We start from the raw sequence: 25790 nt of genomic DNA on the forward strand, positions 1-25790 counted from the left end.
GTTTTCCCTTTGCGCTTCACGTTTCTGCGCGTCTCACTTTGTGGCGCTGTTTTGACATGTGGGTGGAGTCAGGGGATGGGGGCGTGTCCAACAGGCCTGGGCATGCCTCCCTGGAAGTGACGTCATCGGCCCGAGACGCAGATCACAGCTGATCCAGGCACCGTCATTGAGCAGAGGCATGCGGGCGGATCGTTTCCTTTTATTCACTAGCTTTAAAACATGCATGCTTTCGTTTTATTAACAAATGTATATGTGTATTAGCAGCGTTTGCTCAAGTTAAAGAAGTTGTTAATATGAACATCTGCTGTTTATTTCTCTCAATGTGTGCACACTTTTATAGCATTAAAATGTGTATTGTTTCATCTGGTTAACTAAATGTGCATTAATAGTGCTTGTTTAAAATCTCTTAACCTGTGCACAGCGCTCTTTGTTTACATTAGTTCAGAGTTACTGCTAGTTTTAATGTAAAAGAATGCAATTAACTTCACAAACTATACATCATTAAAAAGGTCTAAGACTCAAGCTTCATATCCATCTCGACTTCGTTTTTCATTTACATAACTCCTGGCATAAATTAAGAAATGACTGGCACTGGAAGTTTAAAAAAAATGAAGCTTGAGTCTTTTTGGTTTAAATTTCTCGTGGCCACGAGATATTAATGGGTAAACAAACCAGCGTGACCATAGCAACCTGGGATTATCAGAGATGTATTTATTAATATTTTATTTTTAATTAAGAAATTATACAAAAAAAAAAAATACATTATTATATTAACACCACCACGGGGTAATTTTACCCATGGCTGTTTTTCAAATAGGCTACATAATATATTTTCAATTAAAAATATCCAAGTCTTACAGTCATTGACTTTTACTAAAATTGTGTTATTTACAATCCCCTGTTTATTGTTAAAAAAATTGTTTAGATAAAACCAGAACAAAAATGGGGCATTTATACCTATAAGCGCCATCAGGACAAATTTACGCATAATTCCTGTCATCACGTTCAAATGAAGATGTTTTAGATGTTTATTCCTCTACTCATAAATGTTCAAACTTTGGATTAAATATTAATTTGTGTTTGCAATTTTTTTATCGTTTATGGTTCGCTACTTTGTTGCTTATTTATTCCTGAAAAAAGAATTATGATGTAATGAATAAAACAATTTTTATGATTACCCCAAGTTTATTGGTGTTGTTCTCTTATTCAAATGATAAATTATATAACTAAACAAATTAATTAATTAGGTGAAACTGTGCACTTGAATTTGTCATTGTACATCCTTTGCAATGTGGTGAATTAGTATTGCTTATAATAGTCTATTTAGGGTGTTTTAGTCATTTAAATAATATGGGTTATCTTGAAACATTTTATTAGCTATAATATTACAACACCCAAATATGTATTTATTTCCTCGTAATTCTCGTTGTCATTGCAGACTGGTTTATATTCATCATTAAGAAAAGTGATTAGTGTAACCTGCTTAAAAATAGCTGTGAACTTAAAACAACAGGACAAAAACATAGCTGATGACTAAAAATAATAATTTTATGACTCTAGACATTGTGAAGACAGTGGCATAATACAGTGACATACTACGTTTTAGCCATATCAAAACAGTAGTCATGGCATGGGTGAATTTGACCCGCTGGCGCTTTTAGGTATACAGCGACCTCTGGTGGTTGAAGTGTTAACCATAGGCTACGTACTGGACTGTATCGCGATGTAGACAACATTCGAATTAAGTTTATTATGAATAAATGTTACATAAAGTATAATAAAATAGGCCGACAACAAAACATTTTTATCCATCCCACAAGTCTTGTAAGTCCATGTATTTTATTAGTATTGGTAATATTTTTATATTCGTTGTTATGTATTTGATTTATTTTCCCTTCATTTCGATCTCTTAACGTTCAGGGCTGTATAATAATAATAATAATAATAATAATAATAATAATAATAATAATAATAATAATAATAATAATAGCCTAATATACACATATATTACATAAAAAGACACGATCAACGGACTGTGGGATGGATAAATATATTTGATCAGTCTCTGATAATCCCAGGTTGCTATGGTCACGCGGGTTTGTTTATGCATGATTAAACTCATGGCCACGACATACAGTATTATCATGTTCCCACGACTTAATATCTCGTGGCCACGACAAAACTAAACCAAAAAGACTTTTCAATCTTTTTTTAAACTTCCAGTGCCAGTCATTTCTTAATTTATGCCAGGAGTTATGTAAATGAAAAACGAAGTCGAGATGGATATGAAGCTTGAGTCTTAGACCTTTTTAATGATGTATAGTTTGTGAAGTTAATTGCATTCTTTTACATTAAAACTAGCAGTAACTCTGAACTAATGTAAACAAAGAGCGCTGTGCACAGGTTAAGAGATTTTAAACAAGCACTATTAATGCACATTTAGTTAACCAGATGAAACAATACACATTTTAATGCTATAAAAGTGTGCACACATTGAGATAAATAAACAGCAGATGTTCATATTAACAACTTCTTTAACTTGAGCAAACGCTGATAATACACATATACATTTGTTAATAAAACGAAAGCATGTTCACATCCATGATTTTCTTAAGTAATCTTTCTTAAGTAATCTAACGAAAATATGATATGATTAAACATAAACAGGTAAAATCATGATTAAAAATGTACAGGAATGAGATATTGAGCATATCTCACTTTTTTAACCAAGACTGGAAAGACCGGCAAGACAAGGAAGGAATTCCAAACAATAGTTCAAGTGACTACTTTGATTTGTAGTTGGAAGGCAACACTTAACAACGAGATCATACCCAGCAGTCTAGATACAGTAAGCTAAAGTGCAGAGATTCGTTTACTGAGAGAATGCAGTATCTTGTGTGTCTTTTCTCATTTTTGACAGCTGTTAAAGCAGGTAAGTCAGTTTATAGCTTGTGATCTTGATGTACACATGGGCCCCTGACTGTATAGAACTCTGTGGCACGAGAGGGTATTTTGGGCATCAATCTCTAGATTCCATAAACTAATAGTCTCTACACCGAGAGAAAAAAAATAAAATAAATGATACTAATTTTTTTTTAAGGTAAGTGGTTGCAATCAATTTATTTTAGCTACATTTAAATAAACACATTTTGTTGAAAATTACTCAACTAAATTTATTTATTTAAATGTACCTAAAATAAATTGATTTTTTTAGTAAATTCAATGAATCATTTTTAAATTAAAGTTTCAGTGTTATCTTCATTTACTAATAACATGTTTAGTATGTATTTAATCTGAAAATGGTCAGTTTATAGTTTTTTTATCCATCAAAAAGGTGAACTAGGTTTTTAGGAATGATTAGCCTACCGAGAACATCTTTTTATGTTTTACAGTGATGTAAAACCTGTTACTAAGAGTTGTTTGATAAACTTATTTCTTAAAAAAATAATTCAATTGTATCACGCCTCTATACTCCTGCATTCTTTTCTGGGGCGCAGGTTTTTTTTTTTTTGATTATTTATTATAGTAGTTTTAGAACATGCAGCAGAAGAGACAGACGGAATCCAACTATTTTTGGGAGGGTAGGTCTTTGACATCATGGGTGGCATTTGACGCAGACACATATCATCAGCCTTGGGCTAAGCCTAGATTCTGCACATAACTTCCTCAATTTGATCACATGAATTGCTGAGCGACCATCTGGTGGAGAGACAGAGAAGCATACAGGGTCTGCAGTTATTTGTTCAATTTCCACAATCAAAATAAACTTTCATTTTCCATTTTTTTCTTATTTTTATTTTTTAAATACCTCACAAACAGTCAGTTTTTATGTATAGTCTAGCAAACTTATAATGTATCTGCTTAGTCAAAAATGTTATCCTTCCATGTTCCCACAGGTTCTCACTCGCTGATGGTTTTTGCCACATACATTGCTGGACAGACACAGTTTCCTGAGTTCACTCTTGTGCTGATGTTAGATGATGTGCAAGTGATGTACTATGACTCAATATCATTGAAAGCTGTCCAACGCAGTCAGAGTAATTCAGGCGATTACAATGGTGATAGCATATTCAGAGAAATATATGACCTCATGAAATTTCGAACATTTTATCTTAAGGACCACCAAAATTGCACAGATGGTAAATGCAGCCGTTTAAATTTTATTACCAGCAATCAAACATTTAATATTAAGATATTCTTTTGTGTGTTTGTGGGGCATCCTCTCATTTTGCCAACACATCTTAGTGTTATCTAACATTTATCACATTATAATTAATTTTCTCAAGCTCTTTTTAGAAGCTAAATTATGATTGAACTAGCAGCATATGGTAGGCTGTTATATAATCATAAGAAGTCTTTTAATTTTAGTATGTCAGTGAAGGCTAATCTGTTTGCTTTCCATCCATTTTAAGGTTTACATATTTATCAGAAACGAGTTGGATGTGAAGTGCTTGACAATGATCAGCCAGGCTTGTTTCTTTCATTGGATGCTTTCAATGGACAAAATACCGAAGAGTTCACCTTTGATGTGATAAAAAGAACTATGCAAATTAATTTACCATGGATGAGAATAACAGGCATGGGTCAGATGGAATGGCTTAATGCAAAGTTCCTGTATGAACATGTTTATCATCCTGTTTGCATGAAGGCTTTGCGCACATTCCTGGAAAAAGAAAAGACCACTGTGATGCGAAAACGTAAGCCAGCGTTATCGTAAATAAAAATAATAGTTCACCTAAAAATATAAAGTTTATCAGATTGTCCCAATTGTCTTTATCCCGATTAACAATTTATTTATAGATATAACTGAGCATATGAACATGACGTAACTTAAAAAAGCATGACTGAAATGTTTGGGATGCTTTACAATGACTCATATTATCATAGGCATAGAATCAACAGTTTTGCCACAGTAACACCACTGTCTCTAACCTTCCTTTCTAAAGTGAAACCCAAAGTCAGACTCTTTAGGAAGCCTCTTACAGCCTCTCAAGAGCTTCAGATCAGCTGTCTGGCCACTGGTTTTTACCCCCGTCACATTAACCTGACCCTGTTCAGAGACGGTCAGCCTGTGGATGATGATCAGATCACAGGAGGAGAGATTCTGCCCAACGGAGACGGGACTTACCAGATGAGGAAGAGTTTGGTGATCAGTGAAGAAGAGCTACGTGAGGAACATAAATACAACTGCACCATGAAGCACCTCAGTCTGGACAACAAACTGGACATTGCGTTTGGTAAAGAAAACGAACAAACAATCATTAGAACATAGTTTTTTTTAAATATATGGACTCCAGCTGTAATAGTCCAAATCTGTAAGGGTTGTTTGTTCATACGAGTCAAACTGATTTTCTTGGTTTTACCACAGATGAGGATCTGGAAAAATCTGACTTTGGATCTTCTGCTCTGTCTATAATTATCAGCGTGCTGGTGTTCATGTGTGTGGCTGTTCTCATCGTAATTGCACTCATCAGATGGAGGAAGAGATGTGCTGCTGGTAAATGTTCTGTAGAAAGTTTTCATTCTTCATTTGTTTAAATAAAAGCAACCTGCAAGTCAAAGTGTATTGCATCTGAGGCAAAAGTTAACCTTTATCACGGTATAACTCTTATTCAGAAACAGGCTCCAGTACTTCACATCAAAGTGGATATTCACCTACTTCAAGTAAGTTCCTCAGAGTTTAACAGAAATGTATAAAAATAAGTCTTTTTTTCACATTTAGCAACAAAATAATTTTTGAACTTTATTGCTGAACTTTAAATTGTTTCACTTTTCAGCTTCAGAACAAGAAACAACATGAAAAATGAGTCCATTTATGGCCCTGAAACACAATCTTCCTGCTATTACAGATTCAGACAGGCCTTGCAAGTTGGTTATGCCATGACAGCAACCACCTGAACACCACCTGTATCTCAAGATTTAATTACAGTTCCAGAGAATGTAATATATAGTATTGAAAGACTTATTGATATTTTCATGACTGCATTACATGTCATTATATATAATTGTATATATACAATTGCAAACTTTTTTTCTTTCATTAAATAGTCAAGTTTTATTGGCATGGATATCACTTTAAAAGTGGAGAAGGATGATAAGATTTTTCTTGAATTAATTCATCTCAGAAACCTGAAATCTTAACAGTCTGTAAGCTTTTTTTTAAATTTATTTTTTACAGCCACTGTCTTTAGGACACATTTAACCATAACTAACTAATGACAGTAGAGAGATAATATTTTCTTTAAAACAATATTGGTTTAACAAGAAGTTTTAATGGGATAAGCAGTGTAATGGCTAGTTATTAACCCTTTCCTCTGCCTTCTCCTCTGTCGGTCATTAGGTATTTTACTGGGAAACATATTTCATTAACAACATTTACATCCACTGCAAAAGGACTGCAACTTAACATAATCACAATACATAAACACAAAATAGATGCAATGAAGCAATTATGTTTCAATAAAATTTCTTCACAATCCACTATTTTAATTTAAATTTTTTATTTTTTCTGACAATGCCTCCAAGTCAGTATCACTTTTCTTTTGAAACATGCACTCAATGCCAGAAAACAATCCACCTTTCATAGCATCATAGATGCATAAAAAGCGTTTGATAAGGTAGAGTGGTAATTTCTCTGCTCTTTATCATTTTTTAATGTATTTTTTTGTCATTTGTTGTATTGGTAACACTTTACAATAAGGTTCATTAGTTTACATTAGTTAACTACATTACTTAACATGAACAAAGAATGAAAAACGCCTCTAAAGCATTTATTAATCTTAGTTAATGATAATTTCAGCATTTACTAATGCATTATTAAAATCACAAGTTTTGTTTGTTAACATTAGTTAATGCACTGTGAACTAACATGAACAAACAATGAACGACTGTATTTTTATTAACTAACATTAAAGAAGATTAATAAATAGTGTATGGGTGAGTGTGGTGAGGTAAGCCAGTTTTTACGGTGTGTTTAAAGTGAGCACAAGACAGTAATAAGTCCAACTTAAATATGTATATACATTTCAGGATGTGGTGCATCCTCTGGAATAATCACTTTGGATATAAAATAAACTCCATTCAAAATATAGCTTTCCAGAAAAAAAGTGGTCTCTTTCTTGAGCCACATGTAGTTAGACTGATTATGCTGAAGTGAAACTGAACATGTTCACCTCATATATCAAAGGTAAAGAATTTCAATAAAAATGAAGCTGGGTTAGGCTCCATCTCCCTGCAACCTTAATAAGGACAAAGAGGTTTGGATAATAAAATGGATGGATAACAGAATGACTTCTTAATTGTTTTATTAAAACATACAGTTCAGAACATTCAAGGCATTTAAAAAAAAAAAAAAAAGACAGACTGCAATTGACCTTACAGAACTGTACTAGCGGTACACAACATCCCAGTTATAAATGTTGCAGGGAAATACAATTTCATTAAAACTTCAACAGCCACAACTTCATAAACAAGGCTTAAAATGTAATATTATTATTATTTTTTTTTTCACATAAATGTAGTTACCAGTTATTCCATGGGCCTCTCTTCATCACAGGGTGAGTAAAATGGATAACTCTTCATATATTAGTGGTCATATCACCTTTTTTTTAAATTCATTATGTGTTATGAAAGGTTCATATTTTTGGTTTTGGGAGTCCCCAACAACAGGTTGTCATGCATGCAAGGTCAAAAAACACTTTCATTGTCTTATAATATGCATTTATTTTTACCTTGCTTGCTCAACGACTTTCAAACGATTCACTCTTTGCGTGACACTAATCTGTGGTGATTGGTCGATTGGTCTCATTTCCATTTCATCATGTCTGTAATGCCTGATAAAGCAGTGTTTGTGAGCGCAGTGCCGCTTTGTGTGCAGCGTTACCGGGGAAACAGATATTTTTAATGCTCCAAAAGCGGCACCTAGTGGCAAAGAATGAATTTGCATTTTCATTCAGACCAACCCGAAAAGGCCAACAAGTGGGCGGACAATATGCTAATGTTTCATGTTGAACTAAACATGAAATGGCTTGGGTTTCAGAGTCGACTTCAGTAATGGTGAGGGAATATTCAGCTCTAAAATAGTACTCGTTTTCATCTTTAAATATTTTTTTATTTTTCATTTTTTATTTCGAACAAAGCACAGTATTAAAACAAAATATATAAACACAACAAATATGTTGCAGCACCAAAGAAAAAACACGTCCCAAGGATGTTATACCAAATGTCCGAAAAGGAGCGGGATGAAGTAAAAGCTTATTATTTTTCCACCCCATATACAATTCCATAACGTTCCAGTATATCTTTTAATTTATCACATGTTTATATTTGTATATAGCCTATTCCTTACAAAATAACAAATCCACAATAACTTAAACACCAACCAAATGGTTTTTATCCAAAACAACCCATCCTAATACAATCAACATTATAACCCACAACCCTCACAATCACCTCTATACATCCACATATCCTTTTAATAAAGTGATTTTATACAACGTTTTAAACTGTTTAATATTTATGCGATGCTTTAACACAACCGCACCCCACAATGCTTTTTAAGGTTGTTTTTATATTGATCTTTTTAAAGTTTAACTCAAGTTATATACCCTGCCTTTCCAGAAACAGTTTTTGTAAACATTTTTGCAAAGCTTGTTATCTTTGCTATTTACCTCACGTTACGCTATGGAGGATTTATTTTCTTTTCTTTCTTTTATTATTTTTTTATTTATTTGATTCCTCAATGTTTGCTAAACATTCTGTAATTTATTAGTCGGTAAATAATACAGCATGTGGTGTAGGCCTATGCCATGCCTCATCTTAATCATTTTTGTAAACGTTTTTAAACGTTATGTAAGATGTCATTGTAGCCTACTGTTTTCTTGTTGTTGTGCTTTTTAATTAAGAATAACAATGAATCCATCTTTTATTTTAGTCTTTAAAAGTGAAAGGTGTATACACTCTAAAGAAAATGGTGCTACATAGCACTAAAAGTGCTTCAGTGGTTCTTCAGTGGTTCTTCAGTGGTTCTTCAGCGGTTCTTTGGCATGACTGAGGGGCTATATAGCATCAAAAGTGGTTCCCCTATGATTACGAGCCAAGAACCACTTTTAGTGCTATTAGTCCATGGGCCAAGCCAGAATTTGGTACCACCTAAGGTGGCAAAATCTCTTTGGTACCAGTTTGTTTGTAGAGTCCATATAAGTACTTTGAAATATGGTAACCATTTCAAATGAGTAGCTTTACTAATCTTTTGGGACAATCATTATTTTAGCCATTATCGTCCTACAGTATCTGCACAGCAGGTTTGTATGAAGTCTATTGTAAGAGGTAGCCATACATCCTATATGTTGTTTTTTCAGGACAGTCAGGGCTATCCAGATCTGACATAATTTGACATGATATTTGTTGTATACATTTTATATTAGCCTTCACATTAAATAAAACAATTTTTTGCATCTATTAAATTGTTATATTTGTATATCTATCTCAAAAGATATTGATGTTAGGGGGGATATCTTTTCAGACCATGACCTAGCAATTTGAAAAAATATGTATGAACTGTATATGAAATAGTATATTATGCAACAACAACGCCTGGTGCTAGTTTCAAAACCAGATTACTCCACCATACTTTGTTGTAATGATAAGCCACTAGCATCATCTGAAAAGGTAAGTCCTGCTGTTTATTTTGATATGTGTTACCCTTGGAGGCCACAAGCACTTTGCAACTTATTCAGCTGTGACTCAGCTGTGTGAAAATGAGTAAAGAAATGACCGATGATTGCAACTTTGTTTAATTTGATGCATTTTCAAATTAAGATTACTCCGACCATCTTTGTTCTATAAGCAAGGTACTAGCGTCACTGTGAAGCAGAAGGTCCACTCTTTCATTTGATACCTGTTTTATACGATAACAACTTCGTGAATAATTAAAAAAAGATTGAGTGTGTGGAGATGCAGAGACGGAAGTAGTGCAAGACGGCTGAAATTTCATGTGATTTCGAAATTTCACGTTCGATTACTTCACAATACTTTGTTGCACAGACTAACACATAACATAATTGGAAATGGCTAGTCCTGATGCTATTTTTAACACCTCATATTTAAATGTTCCTTGTTCTTGATATACCGGTATTTCTGTTATTTTCAATGTGCGTCACAGAATAGAGAAGTATGGCAGAACAAAGTGCAAGTGTTACACAGTCAGAGTGTTTAATACACTGTTCGGATGATGACTCTAACCTTGTGGCACCTATGAATATACAGGTGCATCTCAATAAATTATAATGTCGTGGAAAAGTTCATTTATTTCAGTAATTCAACTCAAATTGTGAAACTCGTGTATTAAATAAATTCAATGCACACAGACTGAAGTAGTTTAAGTCTTTGGTTCTTTTAGTTGTGATGATTTTGGCTCACATTTAACAAATCTCAACAAATTAGAATACTTCATAATACCAATAAAAAAAACATTTTTAGTGAATTGTTGGCCTTCTGGAAAGTATGTTAATTTACTGTATATGTACTCAGATTCTCTATGGGGTTCAGGTCAGGCGAGTTTGCTGGCCAGTCAAGCACAGTAACACTATGGTCATTGAACCAGCTTTTGGTACCTTTGGCAGTGTGGGCAGGTGCCAAGTCCTGTTGGAAAATGAAATCAGCATCTCCATAAAGCTTGTCAACAGAAGGAAGCATGAAGTGCTCTAAAATTTCCTGGTAGATGGCTGCGTTGACTGTGAACATCAGAAAACACAGTGGACCAACACCAGCAGATGACATGGCAGCCCAAATCATCACTGACTGTGGAAACTTCACACTGGACCTCAAGCAACATGGATTCTGTGCCTCTCCACTCTTCCTTCAGACTCTGGGACCTTGATTTCCAAATGAAATGCAAAATTTACTTTCATCTCTGTAAACAACTAGCCACACCTTTCAGTAATGACCCTCTGTGACTTACCCTCTTTGTGGAGGGCGTCAATGTTCGTCTTCTGGATCATTGCCAAGTCAGCAGTCTTCCCATTATTGTGGTTTCAAAGAACAAGAGATACCCAGAATTTTTACTGTAGGGATGGTCATTTATTGAAACTCAAATGTAAATATTCTAATATTTTGAGATACTTATTTTTGACTTTCATGAGCTGTAAGCTCTAATCATCAAAATTAAAACAAAAAAAACTTTTGAAATGTTTTACTTTACATGCAATGAATCTAAAATATATGAAAGTTTCACTTTTTGAGATAACTTACAAGAAAAAAATGAACTTTTTCACAACATTCTAATTTATTGAGATGCACCTGTATTACATGGAACATACTACTCAGAGCAGCTAAAATAAGAGGCTACAGCCCCATCCTTGATCTTGCTAAAGACCTACCTGAAGGTAGCATACCATCAGTATTGCATCACAGGAAATGTCGTAGCATTTTCACTATGAAGAAACTGCACTCCTACATCTCTAGTGGAGTTTCTTCAGATACTCCTAACAGGTTCATTCATTTACAATGCAGGAGAGTGCAGAAATGTGCAAGCTACAAACCTGCAGCAATCAGAGGGAGGAGGAGGAGGAGGATACTGATGTCATGAAACTAGTTGAATATGATGATGATGACGATGATGATGAATAAACAGAAACAGTTTGCAATGACCAAATAAGCTCATGAACAAGGTAGAATTATGTTGCTTTTCTTTGTATGACATGCTCTGTTCAAATAAAGTTACAAGATATTTTCATTATCTGGCTCAACGGTTAGTGTCATTGAACTTAGTGTCATTGAAGGCTGATTTCTGTGACAAAGCTACCACTAACAAAAGGTTATCATGTTGTAATATCATCTAGAGGACTTTAAAAAAAAAAATCAAACTAGAATTTGCCACCTTGGGTGGTACCAATTAGTGAAAAATGTGGCCTGGGCCCATGGACTATATATAGCACTATTTTGTGGTTGCAGGTGGTTGATTGGCCATTAAAGAGTAAGTCTAAATATAATCATAGGTGAGATGAATTTATCGTGACATCACACAACAAACAAGCAGCAGCCACGATTCTGGGTTGTTCACAGGTCAGATCAGAAATGTGTATTCAGAGTAAATGCAGTAAGCATTAGGCTTATGTAATGTAACAGTTTTTTGTTGAAGTAATGTTTTGTTAAACTGCCCCATTATGGATTTTTGAAAATTAATGCAACTCTAAGTGAATGAAAACATCCTGCAAAGTTTTAATCTGAAAGTGCACCGTGTATAAAGTTATTGTCTCTCAAAAGAAAGAGTCAACTCTGAATCATTGAAACTAGTCGTTTTCAAACGAATCCCAACTAAAAAATTAGCATATTGCCCGCCCACTTGTTGGTCTTTTTTTTTTTACTGTCAAAGGACAAGTCTGTGAAGAATCAATGGTTAAAGTTCAGTTTTACAGCAGTGCCACAGCAGTATAGCCCCAAGCTTGTGTTGCGTCCCCGTCATTTTACTGAAGACTGCTGCAGTCTTTCCCACAGATTTAAAGCGATAGCTCACCCAAAAATGAAAATTCTGTCATTATTTAATCCCACTGGTCACAATAGTGACTGTAAAAAAGGTTTTCATTTATAAAGCTCTAATAACCTTACTGACTGATGTTTTAGTGCATTTATAATGGAAATGGAAAAATTATGGAAAAAATAAAGGGTCTCAATTAAAAATGTGCAGTTTCACATGATTAGTGCAAATTGTCACATAACCAGAGCAGTCTATTTCCCATTTGCACCTTGAGAAGATAACTGCATCAAATCTTAATATATATTAAGCATATTTACGTTTCTTTAAAAACATATCTGTTGTGTCTTGCAAATGCATTATAAGCAACATATGATCCGAACAACAAATTAAATATTGATACAGTAAAAAGTGTTCAGTCTTTGTATGTTGATAGACCAAGGACATAAATTAGTGCGGAGTAAATATATGGACCAGCAAGAAGCGGCAAAGAGAATGTCACCTAATAGTGCAACACTTTACATCTTACCCTACTAGTAATATAAGTATGAATATTTGAATCAATTTAATCAAATGCTTCGTAAATTGATTCACTGTTTCGAAGCGCTGGGGAAAAAACACATACTGAGGACATCTGGACAAATCTGGTTAAATGCAATGTAAAACAGCAGCCAGATATACTAGATCAGGGGTCACCAAACTTGATCCTGGAGGGCCAGCAGAGTCCTGCAGAGTTTAGCTCCAACCCTGATTAAACACACCTGAAGCAGCTAATCAAGCTCATACTTCCCAGCAGGTGCGTTGAGGCAAGTTGGAGCTAAACTCTGCAGGACACCGGCCCTCCAGGATTAAGTTTGGTGACCCCTGCCCTGTACTAGATGCTTCAATGCTCAGTGTCCTAGTCCTATGTTGGAGGTGGACAAAACTGCAAAAATGTTTTCATATTTTAGAGCGTAGCCAGAGCTAATTGCATTTAAAAACTCATCAAAAATATTTAGTGTATTTAAAATCATGTTTTTAATTAGTGCAAAAACAGGTAGTGGATAAATAATTGCATTGCAGCTTACAATTCCTGGTTCCCTGAACGTTTAGGGTTAAGTTAGCCAAGCTTTTGGTTCCCTTAGCTTGCTAGTTAGTCAGTCTGGACGGAAATCTGTACATAGGCTAGTCTTTACGCTTTGCAAAAATAAATAAATTAATAGATTTGAAAATTTGATTGGAAATTATATATTTAGATATTATTTAGATATACACTGGATATAAAACACTTAAGTCTGAAAGAGACCGAGATGAAGCCGGAACCTTTATTCTCTCGGTCGTGTTTCCGGTCGAGTGAAATAAACACAGGATCTCTTTCCTGTACGTTACGTTACACGCGCGTACGCAGGCTCAACTAAACAACAAACGAATAAACCAAATATCTTGAAATTAATAAATTACAATGGAAACGATTTTAGAGCAACAGCGTCGGTACCATGAGGAGAAAGAGAGACTTATGGACGCCAAAACGAAGGAGATGTTGACGAAAAAAACCACGGTAACTTTACGGGTCTCTGAATGAGTTTAAAATGATGCTAACACATTAATCATGTTATTAATAACCATAATCTCTAAACTAAATCGAACACTTGTTAAATTTGTTACGCCTAACAGTGATTAAAGTTAAAAATGGTAAGTTATGTATGTTATGACACTTTTATTCACAGTAACGTTATTATAATGTAAGTTAGTTTTCTTATGTTACTCAAGTTTCTTTTCTCTCAACGTTTTATAAGTATATTTATTACTTCTGTATGTAGTTGCTATGATTGACAAACCATTGGTTCGTTTTGAATAAAAAATAAAAAACACACAGATGCTCTTTTTGAGGTTTGTGTTTCTTATTTTGACAATACCAAGGTTTTCTTTAAAGTACCCTCGAAAGTTAAGTTAAATCTATGTGGAGACATTTAGCAGATGTTCTTATTCAGCACAACTTATCTTTTCTCTGTTCATCAGCTGAGAGACCAGATCAACTCAGATCATCGAGTGAGAGCTATGCTGGACGTAAGATTACATTTTTCTTTACTTGCATTTAAACAGTTTAAATAACTATGAATCTGAGAATTATTAGGAAACCAAAGAATGTATGCAGCTGGTATGTTTGTGTTATTTGATTCTTGCAGAGATACATGGAAGTGAGCGCAAACCTCAGAGACTTGTATGAAGACAAAGATGGGTAAGACTATCTCAAGCACATCTGAGTCAGTATAGAAATATATCAGCCTTATTTAGTTTGATCTCACGGCTGTGTTGTGTGTCTGTTCATCAGTATGAGGAAGGATGAGCTGAATGCAATATCAGGACCAAACGAGTTTGCTGAATTCTACAACCGACTCAAACAGATCAAGGAGTTTCACAGGAAACACCCTAATGAGGTAGACGGCCGTGAAGTGATCTGTCCTTCACTGTCACCTTGTCCTGAACGACACACTTCTGTCTCAGAGTGAAAATATTCACTCCGCTTGTTCTGTGTGTCAATTCCAGATCTGTGTGCCCATGTCAGTGGAGTTTGAAGAGCTCATGAAAGCCAAAGACAACCCCAGTGAGGAGGCACAAAGTAAGTCTGTGTAACGTGAGAGCTGTTTGCTGAGGCAGTGTGGGTGTGCGATATCATACCGTCCACGATAACACCGGTATATATTTTTACATATCTCGCGATAGGATATAGCGATGCAATGATATATGGCGTATTTACTAGGGATGCAACAAATGTTCGGCAGCCACAAAAGATGCAGAAATCATTACAAGCACCGAGAGACCGTTTAGTACTGCATCTCATGTCTCCGACGAGAAGAGGAAGGGGTGGTTGTTGCTGGTTACTGTATGATGATTAAAATCGTGAAATGGCCTCAAACAATTAAATACACTGCAGAACGTTGTTTTCTAATACACGTATGAATTGCATTCAAACAACGTTGCACAAGCTCACGGCGCTGTCTCCAGGGTTCAGAGTCCAAACCGCGAGGGAAATCTGCGCTGAAACTGTTACTCGTCAGTTGCTCAGTAACACTTTTTTATGAATCTTTACAAGGCTTGTGACAATGTGATGCATACATCTTCCAAAATTAGTAATGAGAATAATTGATAAATCTGCTGCTGTCAACAAAAAGGACTGAGGACTTCCTGCAGGTTTCCATCAAAATAAAAGCTCCATCAACATTCATAGATGTTATTATTGTAATTGTGCTGTTGTTCTGTTAAATAAAATTAAAAAATAAGACAATAATAATGATAATAATTACAACAGCTATTAATACATGTATTATAAAATTCACACATAGTGTTCAAATTGGGATTTGTAATATTTTCTAATGTTTTAGAAGAATTCCCTTCTGCTCAGCAAAGCTGCATTTATTTGCAAGCCTGATTCAAGAAGGGGGTCTCAAATATTTATTTTACTAACTTATTAATTTTAAGTTAAATTGTGCTTTGTGTCTGCTAGAATGTTAAAAAATGTTCGGTGTTAAACAAGTATTTTTAAATTGTTGTTTTGTATTATATAGACAAAATACTTCCAAGGCACTCACGTTGTAAGATAAGCCTTTAATGCACTGTGCTTAAATCATTGCAAAATTGTTCACACACATCAATTGCTCAAACAGGTATTCTTAAACTGGTGTTAATTAATGAAACATCAAAAACAGCTGGTTAATATGTAGGTGTGGCTAAGACTAGCTTCTTGGTACAAAAAAAAAATAATAATAAAAATTAAAAAATAATAATTTGTTCTATTTAGTGTCCATTTAATTGATTTAATATTGGAGGCATCCAAGTAATTTGACACATTTGAATTATGATTTTTTTTAAAGTAACGCAATAGTTACTTTCCCTGGTAATTAGTTACTTTTATAATGATGTAACTCGGGTACTATTTGTGAGAAGTAACTATAACTAATTACTTTTTAAAGTAACTTGTCCAACACTGGTCACTACTATTACACTATAATGCTGCTGCTGCCACCTTGTGACAATAGATGTACACTTCGAATCAGGTAGTGTGTCATCAATGACAGTAGCTCATTGGAAAAGGATGGAAAATGCCCTTCATTGTGTTTGCACTAATAAATGTGGCTATATCGCCCACCCGTTCATGCTGTGAATGGACAGTAACAGTCTCAATGCTGATCACAGATCTGGTGGAGTTCACTGATGAAGAGGGTTATGGACGCTACCTGGATCTCCATGACTGCTACCTGAAGTACACTAATCTCAAAGGAGTGGAGGTACTGTCTGACGACTTCTTTGATTCACCCATCTTCAAATAATTGGACAAAAGATTCTTATACTTCAGTCTGTTGCTCTTTTCTAGAAACTGGAGTATGTGACTTATCTGTCCACATTTGATCAGCTCTTTGACATCTCTAAAGACAGGAAGAATGCAGAGTATAAGAAGTAGGTGAAAGATGGTCATTTTAAATACCACATAATGTGATTTTTTTTTTTTTTTTTTTTTATTTGGTCAGATTGTGCAGCTTTACAAACAAACACAGTAAACCAATTCACTTTTTTTTTTTTCTCAAATTCTTCAGTCTTAAAGCATAAACCATGTTGTTGTTTTTTTTTGTGTAATTTGTAGTTCAAGTTTCTTGTTGTTGTTAAAGGCTGCTCTTTGATATGGATGTATGTTGTTTCTGGTCAGGGATCTCATGTCTGTGCTCTTGCAGGTATCTGGAGATGTTGCTGGAGTATCTGCAGGAATACACGGATCGGGTCAAGCCTCTGCTGGATCAGAATGAGCTCTATGGAAAGATCTTGATAGAGTTTGAGAAGAAGTGGGAGAGTGGAGTGTTTCCAGGCTGGCCGGTGGGTTTGTGTTTCAGAGACAACATTAATGAGCTCCACAGATATTATTACATGTGTTTGAGAGTTTATTTCAGCGGTGGCTGCATATTTCCCAAACATATCAATATATTACCATTCATTGAGGTTAATATTCATCAGTGCTGTAATAAAAAAGTTAGCATAGAAGTATTAGAAGAGATTTCTATCATCTATTACATCTACATTGTCCTGCTGTCCTCTATTAAATGCATGCGAGCGCATGAGGAATGAATCAAGGTGTTTTATAAATGTGTGTGTGTTACAGAAAGAGACGAGTAGTGCTCTGACTCACGCTGGAGCACATCTGGATCTGTCTGCCTTCTCTTCCTGGGAGGTCAGTTTCTCTTGTTCTTGTCTGTTAAAAATGTGACTTTCATGTTTTCCTAGTTAATCATGTTTTCATTAATGTTGTCTCTCACACACATTTCTATTGCCTGATCAGTAATGGTGTGTGTAATCTCTACAGGAGCTGGCGTCTCTGGGTCTGGACAGATTGAAGTCTGCTCTCATGGCCTTGGGTCTCAAATGTGGAGGGTGAGTCCTGCTCTTGTTTAACTGTAGTTTCACATTTAACTGGAATACAAATAAAACGTTCATAGGACTGGCAGTCCCTGAATCTTGAGTCTGTTCATAATGTCCAAACCTGTTATTTTTGTGTTTTGTTTGTAGCACACTAGAAGAGAGGGCCCAGCGTCTGTTCAGCACTAAAGGCAAATCTCTGGAGTCTCTGGACCCCTCACTGTTTGCCAAAAACCCAAAAGCCAAGGGACCAAAAAAGTAAGCCTATTTTAATTTGATGAACTGTATAATACAATGCATTCGGGTTTAAATTAATTCAGAAACAAGTGACTTGTTTACAGAATGTTTGTGATGTGTGTTGTAGATGAAGCCCTATTTCTTGTCTTAGTTAATATTTGAAGAGTTCATTGTTTTTGTTTAACTCTGAAACATGAAATGTGGGCTTATATGCTTTTGCCAAAAAAAACGACTGTTGGATTTATCTGCTTTTACTATAAAACAAACTTTTAATGTATAAAAACACATACTTTCAATGAACTTTAATTTTGTAAGTTACCTGTATTTAAGTTACTTAATCAAAACAACCCCACTGCAGTTTGATTGATATTACTTTGAATGCACAATTAAAAAAAAACAAAAAAAACATGATTTATGAAAATGAATAAAAATGGAGTTATGTTTTTGCAAACTAACTCTTCATTTGTTCTTTTGTCTGGTCTGCAGAGACTCGGAGCGCAACAAGGAAACAGCTTTTCTTGAAGCTCAGATTTATGAATATGTGGAGATTTTGGGGGTAAGTCTGCCTGCTGTAGTTTTATGCTTTAGTCTCTTCTCATTTCACATTTATACTATAATATTTACACTTAATATATACACAACCACAACATTAAAACCACAGAGAGATGAAGTGAATAACATCTATTATATCGTTACAATGGCATCTGTGAAGGGGTTTGATATTATAGGCCGCACGCGTGTGTGTGTGTATATATAATTCAAATTTGCCAAGAAGAGATGTTAAAGACTGATGTCAGGTGGTAAATGATGAGCATTCTGTTCATTTGTTCCATTAGAAATAGAAAATTCAAGCACATTGAATTGTGGGAAACTGTATCTCATGCATTGTGTTCTCAGATCTAGTTTACTTCTTGTTATTTTTAAGTATGTTTTTCTCTACTAATTGGCTTTGTTAATGAATGGTTTTGGTTTGGTGACGTTGGTGTGAATTGTCTGCAGTGATGTTGCTGAAGCAGGTGTGTTTTGTTGTGTGTTGCAGGAGCAAAGGCAGCTGACCCATGAGAACGTCCAGAGGAAGCAGGCGCGCACAGGAGAGGAGCGTGACGAGGAGGATGAAGAGCAGCCCAGTGAGAGTGAGAGTGAAGATGAAGATAATGAGATCATATACAACCCCAAAAACCTGCCTCTCGGCTGGGACGGAAAGGTGCGTTTAGATTTATTGTAGTTATTTATTGTGTTCTTTAGAGATTGAATCAGAAAACTGTTTTTAAATTCAAATTAGTCATTGAGATGATTCCAGTCCCTCCAAAACATAATGAACAGTAGCGATCATTAAGGCTGGGCCTTAGTAAATAACTCTTTTTACTCCTTAGTAAATTTTAACTCTACTATTTCCATGTTCAGTATCACACAGCTCTAGTGTTAAAATGCTTATAGTGTGTCATTCACTTTGTCTTTTCTTTGTCTTTAGCCAATTCCATACTGGCTGTACAAGCTGCACGGCCTGAACATCAATTACAACTGTGAGATCTGTGGGAATTACACGTACAGAGGACCCAAAGCCTTCCAGAGACACTTTGCAGTAAGTTTGAAAGAAAAATTATTCTATGTAGCAGATGTATTAATGGAGCAGGATCTCAGTTTACAATTTACTTAGTGATTTTACTGACATTTAATGCAGTTTCCCCATGTTTTCTGGCATCTTTACTTGGGCCTAATCATGCACTGATAGATCTACTCTTAACTTGAAATAAAATACCTGCTAGTATGTTTTCACAGTAAAGTGAGACAGAGAGACAAATGTAAATGAACAGTCTGGTTCCAGAAGTGGACATTCAACCGAGACTGCCTTGCTCTCGGTTGTTTAAGCCCCAAGACTGGCAAGAGCAGTTTCCAAATATTCTATAAAACCTGAAAAGTTAGGTTAACTCAAACCGTTTGAGGAAACTGATTGCCTTATAACTGTTCATTTTAAAAACCTAAATGGTTTGAGTACTCTGAACTTATTTCAGTTGAGTTCACTAAATAAGATATGCCCGACAAGTCACGGTACACTGTAAAAAATGACCGTGACTTTAACGGTAAAAAACTGTGAAAAAGCTACGGTAAAAACCTGTTAAATGGTTAACGGTAAGTTCCCCTAATATATACGGTGAAAAACTGTAATAGACATTTCAGACAATTTTATGGTGAAATACCGCTTTTGGAAGTGAGAAAAAATGTAAAATTTACAGGGAAAAACCGTAAATTGATGTTCCCAGAATTCCCTGCATTGCATTTCAAATTTAGTTTGAATTTGATGTTTTTTCTTTGAAATAACTAGGTTGTTTCTTAGTTTTTTCTTATCAGTTATGTTTATTAGGGTTTTATGTTACATCTAATGTTGTTAAATTAATGTTTATTGCATATTTCAGTTTGAGTCTCACCATGATGGTATTTAGTGCTTGTGTGAATGACACTGTGCACCTTCTATACAGGTGCTGGTCATATAATTAGAATATCATCAAAAAGTTGATTTATTTCACTAATTCCATTCAAAAAGTGTAACTTGTATATTATATTCATTCATTACACACAGACTGATATATTTCAAATGTTTATTTCTTTTAATTTTGATAATTAGAGCTTACAGCTCATGAAAGTCAAAAATCAGTATCTCAAAATATTAGATTATTACTTAAGACCAATACAAAGAATACCAATACATTTTTAGAAATCTTGGCCAACTGAAAAGTATGAAAATGAAAAGTATGAGCATGTACAGCACTCAATACTTAGTTGGGGCTCCTTTTGCCTGAATTACTGCAGCAATGCGGCGTGGCATGGAGTCGATCAGTCTGTGGCACTGCTCAGGTGTTATGAGAGCCCAGGTTGCTCTGATAGTGGCCTTCAGCTCTTCTGCATTGTTGGGTCTGGTGTCTCTCATCTTCCTCTTGACAATACCCCATAGATTCTCTATGAGGTTCAGGTCAGGCGAGTTTGCTGGCCAATCAAGCACAGTAACACTATGGTCATTGAACCAGCTTTTGGTACCTTTGGCAGTGTGGGCAGGTGCCAAGTCCTGCTGGAAAATGAAATCAGCATCTCCATAAAGCTTGTCAACAGAAGGAAGCATGAAGTGCTCTAAAATTTCCTGGTAGATGGCTGCGTTGACTGTGGACTTCAGAAAACACAGTGGACCAACACCAGCAGATGACATGACAGCCCAAATCATCACTGACTGTGGAAACTTCACACTGGACTTCAAGCAACATGGATTCTGTGCCTCTCCACTCTTCCTCCAGACTCTGGGACCTTGATTTCCAAATGAAATGTAAAATTTACTTTCATCTGAAAAGAGGACTTTGGACCACTGAGCAACAGTCCAGTTCTTTTTCTCCACAGCCCAGGTAAGACACTTCTGACGTTGTCTCTGGTTCAGAAGTGGCTTGGTAGCCCTTTTCCTGAAGACGTCTGAGTGTGGTGACTCATGATGCACTGACTCCAGCTTCAGTCCACTCCTTGTGAAGCTCTCCCAAGTGTTTGAATCGGCTTTGCTTGACTGTATTCTCAAGCTTGCGGTCATCCCTGTTGCTTGTGCACCTTTTCCTACCCAAATTCTTCCTTCCAGTCAACTTTGCATTTAATATGCTTTGATACAGCACTCTGTAAACAGCCACACCTTTCAGTAATGACCTTCTGTGACTTACCCTCTTTGTGGAGGGTGTCAATGTCCGTCTTCTGGATCATTGCCAAGTCAGCAGTCTTCCCCATTATTGTGGTTTCAAAGAACAAGAGATACCCAGAATTTATACTGTAGGGATGGTCATTTATTCAAACTCAAATGTAAGTATTCTAATATTTTGAGATACTGATTTTTAATGACTTTCATGAGCTGTAAGCTGTAAGCTCTAATCATCGAAATTAAAAGAAATAAACATTTGAAATATATCAGTCTGTGTGTAATGAATGAATATAATATACAAGTTTCACTTTTTGAATGGAATTAGTGAAATAAATCAACTTTTTGATGATATTCTAATTATATGACCAGCACCTGTATATGTTATTATTTAAAAGCTGCTTGTGATGGGCTTTGGTTCATCATGTGACTTTCTCATCACCACCTGCATTTGGTACTCTGAACTTATTTCAGTTGAGTTCACTAAATAAGATATACATTGCAGTTAAGTGATTAAGTGCTGATTCAGCATTAGTGATAAACACCTGCTGTTAACAAACAGAATCACTGACAGAAAGAGAAACACAAGAACAACTGACTTTAGACACATCCTTAGATGAAATCAACTGAAATTAAACATCCCCACAAACAGCATCACCAGCTCCACTTATTAATAACCAGACTGATTTTATCTACAGAAAATCTTATTGAGAATTAACTAAGGTTTAGATGTTGATTTATTGTTTCAATTGAAGTAACCATGTTAGAGATCAGTGTCTGTGTTAGGCTCTTGACCCTTGACGTCTGTATTAATTTTTTTTTTTCTTTTTCTCTGGCTGTTGTAACCATGTGTTCCTCGAACATGTTTGTTAGTCAGTTGTAGTAGTTCTTGTGTTTCTCTTTCTGTCAGTGATTGTTTGTTAACAGCAGGTGTTTATCACTAATGCTCAATCAGCACTTAATTAATCACTTAATTACTTAACTGCAAGTTTTAAAACTTGCATGGTTTAAGCCAAGGGGAATTGGTTTACTCAAACAGTTTGAGTTACCCTAACTTGTTGGGTTTTACAGTGTACTCATCTTGCTGGATCTGTCCACTGCTTTTGACACTGTTAACCACCAGATCCTCCTGTCAACCCTATTGGCAAAGGGCATCTCAGGAACCGCAGTCCAGTGGTTTGAGTCTTACCTCTCAAATAGGTCCTTCAAGGTATCTTGGAGAGGTGAGGTGTCCAAGTCACAACATCTAGCTACTGGGGTGCCTCAGGGCTCAGTTCTTGGACCACTTCTCTTCTCTGTCTACATGGCATCACTAGGTTCTGTCATTCAGAAACATTGCTTTTCATATTACTGCTATGCTGATGACACTCAACTCTACCTCTCATTTCATCCTGATGATCCGACGATAGCTGCTCGCATCTAAGCTTGTCTAACAGACATTTGTTGCTGGATGAAGGACCATCACCTTCAACTCAACCTTGCCAAGACAGAACTGCTTGTGGTTCCAGCAAACCCATCGTTTCATCACAATTTCACCATCCAGTTAGACACATCAACCATCACTCCTTCAAAAACAGCCAGAAACCTTGGAGTTATGATTGATCAGCTGACTTTCTCAGACCACATTGCTAAAACCGTCCGGTCCTGCAGATTTGCTTTATTCAGCATCAAGAAGATCAGGCCCTTTCTTTAGGAACATGCTTCACAACTCCTTGTTCAAGCTCTTGTTCTGTCCAGGCTGGACTATTGCAATGCTCTCTTGGCAGATCTTCCAGCCAGTTCTATCAAACCTTTACAATGAATCCAGAACGTGGCAGCAAGATACATTTTTAATGAGCCAAAAAGAATGCACGTCACACCTCTCTATCAGTTTGCACTGGCTACCAATAGCTGCTCTCATAAAATTCAAGGCATTGATGTTTGCCTACAAAACCACCACTGGCTCTGCACCCCCTTAACCTAAATTCATTACTTCAGACTTATGTGCCTCTAGAAGCTTATGTTCTGCAAGTGAACGTCGCTTTATTGTTCATCCCAAAGAGGCACAAAATCACTTTTACAGACTTTTACATTAAATGTTCCCTTCTGGTGGAATGACCTGCCCAACTCAATCCGAGCAGCTGAGTCCTTAGCCATCTTCAAGAATCGCTTAAAACACATCTCTTCCATCTTTATTTGACCCTCTAACTTTAGCACTCTCTATTCTAATTCTATTTTTAAAAAAAAAGAAAAAGACTTGCCCCTTTTAGACTTGCACTCTATTCATTTACTTTTCTTTCTTAAAACAAAAAAAAAAACCTACACTAAAACTAGCTTCTTGTATTATATCCGTTTTCTTTTTATTTATACAATTGACAAAAAGCCAAAAAGGCCTCTTACACTAGCTTCCCCCGGCTTCCTCTATTCTTTTTCTATTCTCTGTTTTATTTCTTATAATTAAAAAAAAAAAAATAGCTTCTGTGTTAAGCTAACTGAGACTTGTTATAGCACTTGCATATGATTGCTCTTTTGTTCATTAGTTTTTTGAGTACTACCATTATCCTAATTTGTAAGTTGCTTTGGATAAAAGCATCTGCTAAATGTAATGTAACAAGTATTTCTAATTTTACTCTTAACTATTATGCTGTATTGAAAAGCCAATAACAGCTTTGGTGTTCCTGGTTTTCTGTGTTTCAGGAGTGGCGTCACGCTCATGGCATGCGCTGTTTGGGCATTCCTAATACAGCCCACTTCGCCAACGTCACCCAGATTGAGGACGCAGTGTCCCGTGAGTACAATAATTCATCACAGATGTACATAAATCACCCAATTCATGCAATGTATACTATTAATTATTGTTAATAAATGATTAAAAGGCATTCTTCCATCTCCAGTCATGCTGTTATTTAATTGCTAACAGGATTAACAGTTTGGTTGTAGTTTGACATTACTAGCCTTCTGCTCAAACTCATGACACTACAAGGTCTTTGTTGGAGATACAGATACATTTTTACCAATATCTATTTTCAGTAATCATTTAGTTAAAAAAAAAAAAATTGTAAATAACGGGGTTTATAATTGTCCATGATAAGAGAAGAACACACTTTAATAAATGGGGAAAAAAGATACGATTTTTGCATGGAACACAACATATCACTGAGCTTTACAAAATGTATTGAAAATATATAGAAATACAAACTACCATTTTAAAAGTTGAGAAAAATGTCTATAAATTAATATTGATGCATGTTAATTAACAATACAAAAAGGGTCCCGCTCTGGAAAATGGTCCTTGTTCTTAAAATGCATTGTCCTCTCTTCTCTGGAATAGTCTGGTCCAAGCTGAAGTCACAGAAAGCATTAGAGCGCTGGCAGCCAGACACAGAGGTGAGTTACTCTGAAACACATTCAGTAGTCTGACATTACGGTGAGTGAAGTCACATTCAGCTGTACAGCTCTGTTCTGACTGAAGCATCTGGTTTAACCGACGTTAATCAGCTGTTAAAACTCTGCTTCAGCTGCTCGATTTGTTCCTTTCTGGAGAGAAATTAGTGAAGTTTTCAAATGGGAATAAATCTTGAAACTGGATGTTTATGAATTCAGAAAGAAAGAAAATATCTATACATTGTTATCTTGCAGGAGGAATATGAAGACTCCAGCGGAAACGTGGTCAACAAGAAGACTTATGAGGATCTGAAACGACAGGGACTTCTGTAGCACAACAGACAAGATCTCTGAAGATACAGTAAATACTCGCAGTGTAAATACTGAAGCAGAAACGTGATCGTGAGTTTAGTCCTCTTGTCTTTCCCACAGTTTGTGAGAAATGTGATGTCTTTTTGAAAATGACCAGTTTGTACATTTTTATTACTCTTTGATTATTCCCCATTTCCTCATTTGCTGTCTTAAATATGAAATGGAGACTTTCATTAATCAATAAATTTTAGTACATTGTGTGACAAATGTTTACTTGCGCAGCATGCTGTTTTTAACCAGTCTGGAGACTTTTTAAACCTGCTGTACAATAAAATCAAATAGTGACATGGTTTTATTTTAGTA

The 25790-nt window shown here is 35.6% G+C and overlaps 2 protein-coding genes across 3 annotated transcripts; both read left to right on the forward strand.

Annotated features, from left to right (window-relative positions):
• The first annotated feature begins 2619 nt into the window (after nucleotides 1–2619).
• On the forward strand, nucleotides 2620–5953 carry LOC131526128 (major histocompatibility complex class I-related gene protein-like). Of its 2 annotated transcripts, XM_058754251.1 has the most exons (7): nucleotides 2620–2848; nucleotides 3897–4058; nucleotides 4413–4697; nucleotides 4947–5237; nucleotides 5369–5497; nucleotides 5617–5664; nucleotides 5778–5953. In XM_058754251.1, the coding sequence occupies exons 2-7, from the start codon at nucleotides 3911–3913 to the stop codon at nucleotides 5798–5800; spliced, it is 924 nt and encodes a 307-aa protein (XP_058610234.1). In that variant the 5' UTR covers nucleotides 2620–2848; nucleotides 3897–3910; the 3' UTR covers nucleotides 5801–5953. The 2 variants fall into 2 exon arrangements, with proteins under 2 accessions (XP_058610234.1, XP_058610233.1); XM_058754250.1 differs by lacking the exon at nucleotides 2620–2848 and having other exon boundaries at nucleotides 3403–4058.
• A 7381-nt stretch (nucleotides 5954–13334) lies between these two features.
• sf3a3 (splicing factor 3a, subunit 3) lies at nucleotides 13335–25777 on the forward strand. The gene is made up of 17 exons (XM_058753436.1): nucleotides 13335–14009; nucleotides 14471–14518; nucleotides 14638–14690; nucleotides 14784–14889; nucleotides 14999–15071; nucleotides 16646–16737; nucleotides 16824–16906; nucleotides 17179–17317; nucleotides 17601–17669; nucleotides 17802–17869; nucleotides 18005–18112; nucleotides 18578–18647; nucleotides 19131–19295; nucleotides 19563–19673; nucleotides 24429–24519; nucleotides 25063–25118; nucleotides 25371–25777. The coding sequence occupies exons 1-17, from the start codon at nucleotides 13914–13916 to the stop codon at nucleotides 25446–25448; spliced, it is 1506 nt and encodes a 501-aa protein (XP_058609419.1). The 5' UTR covers nucleotides 13335–13913; the 3' UTR covers nucleotides 25449–25777.
• Nucleotides 25778–25790: the final 13 nt, after the last annotated feature.

The sequence above is a fragment of the Onychostoma macrolepis genome, chromosome 19 (assembly GCF_012432095.1).
Source record: "Onychostoma macrolepis isolate SWU-2019 chromosome 19, ASM1243209v1, whole genome shotgun sequence".
Classification (NCBI taxonomy): domain Eukaryota; kingdom Metazoa; phylum Chordata; class Actinopteri; order Cypriniformes; family Cyprinidae; genus Onychostoma; species Onychostoma macrolepis.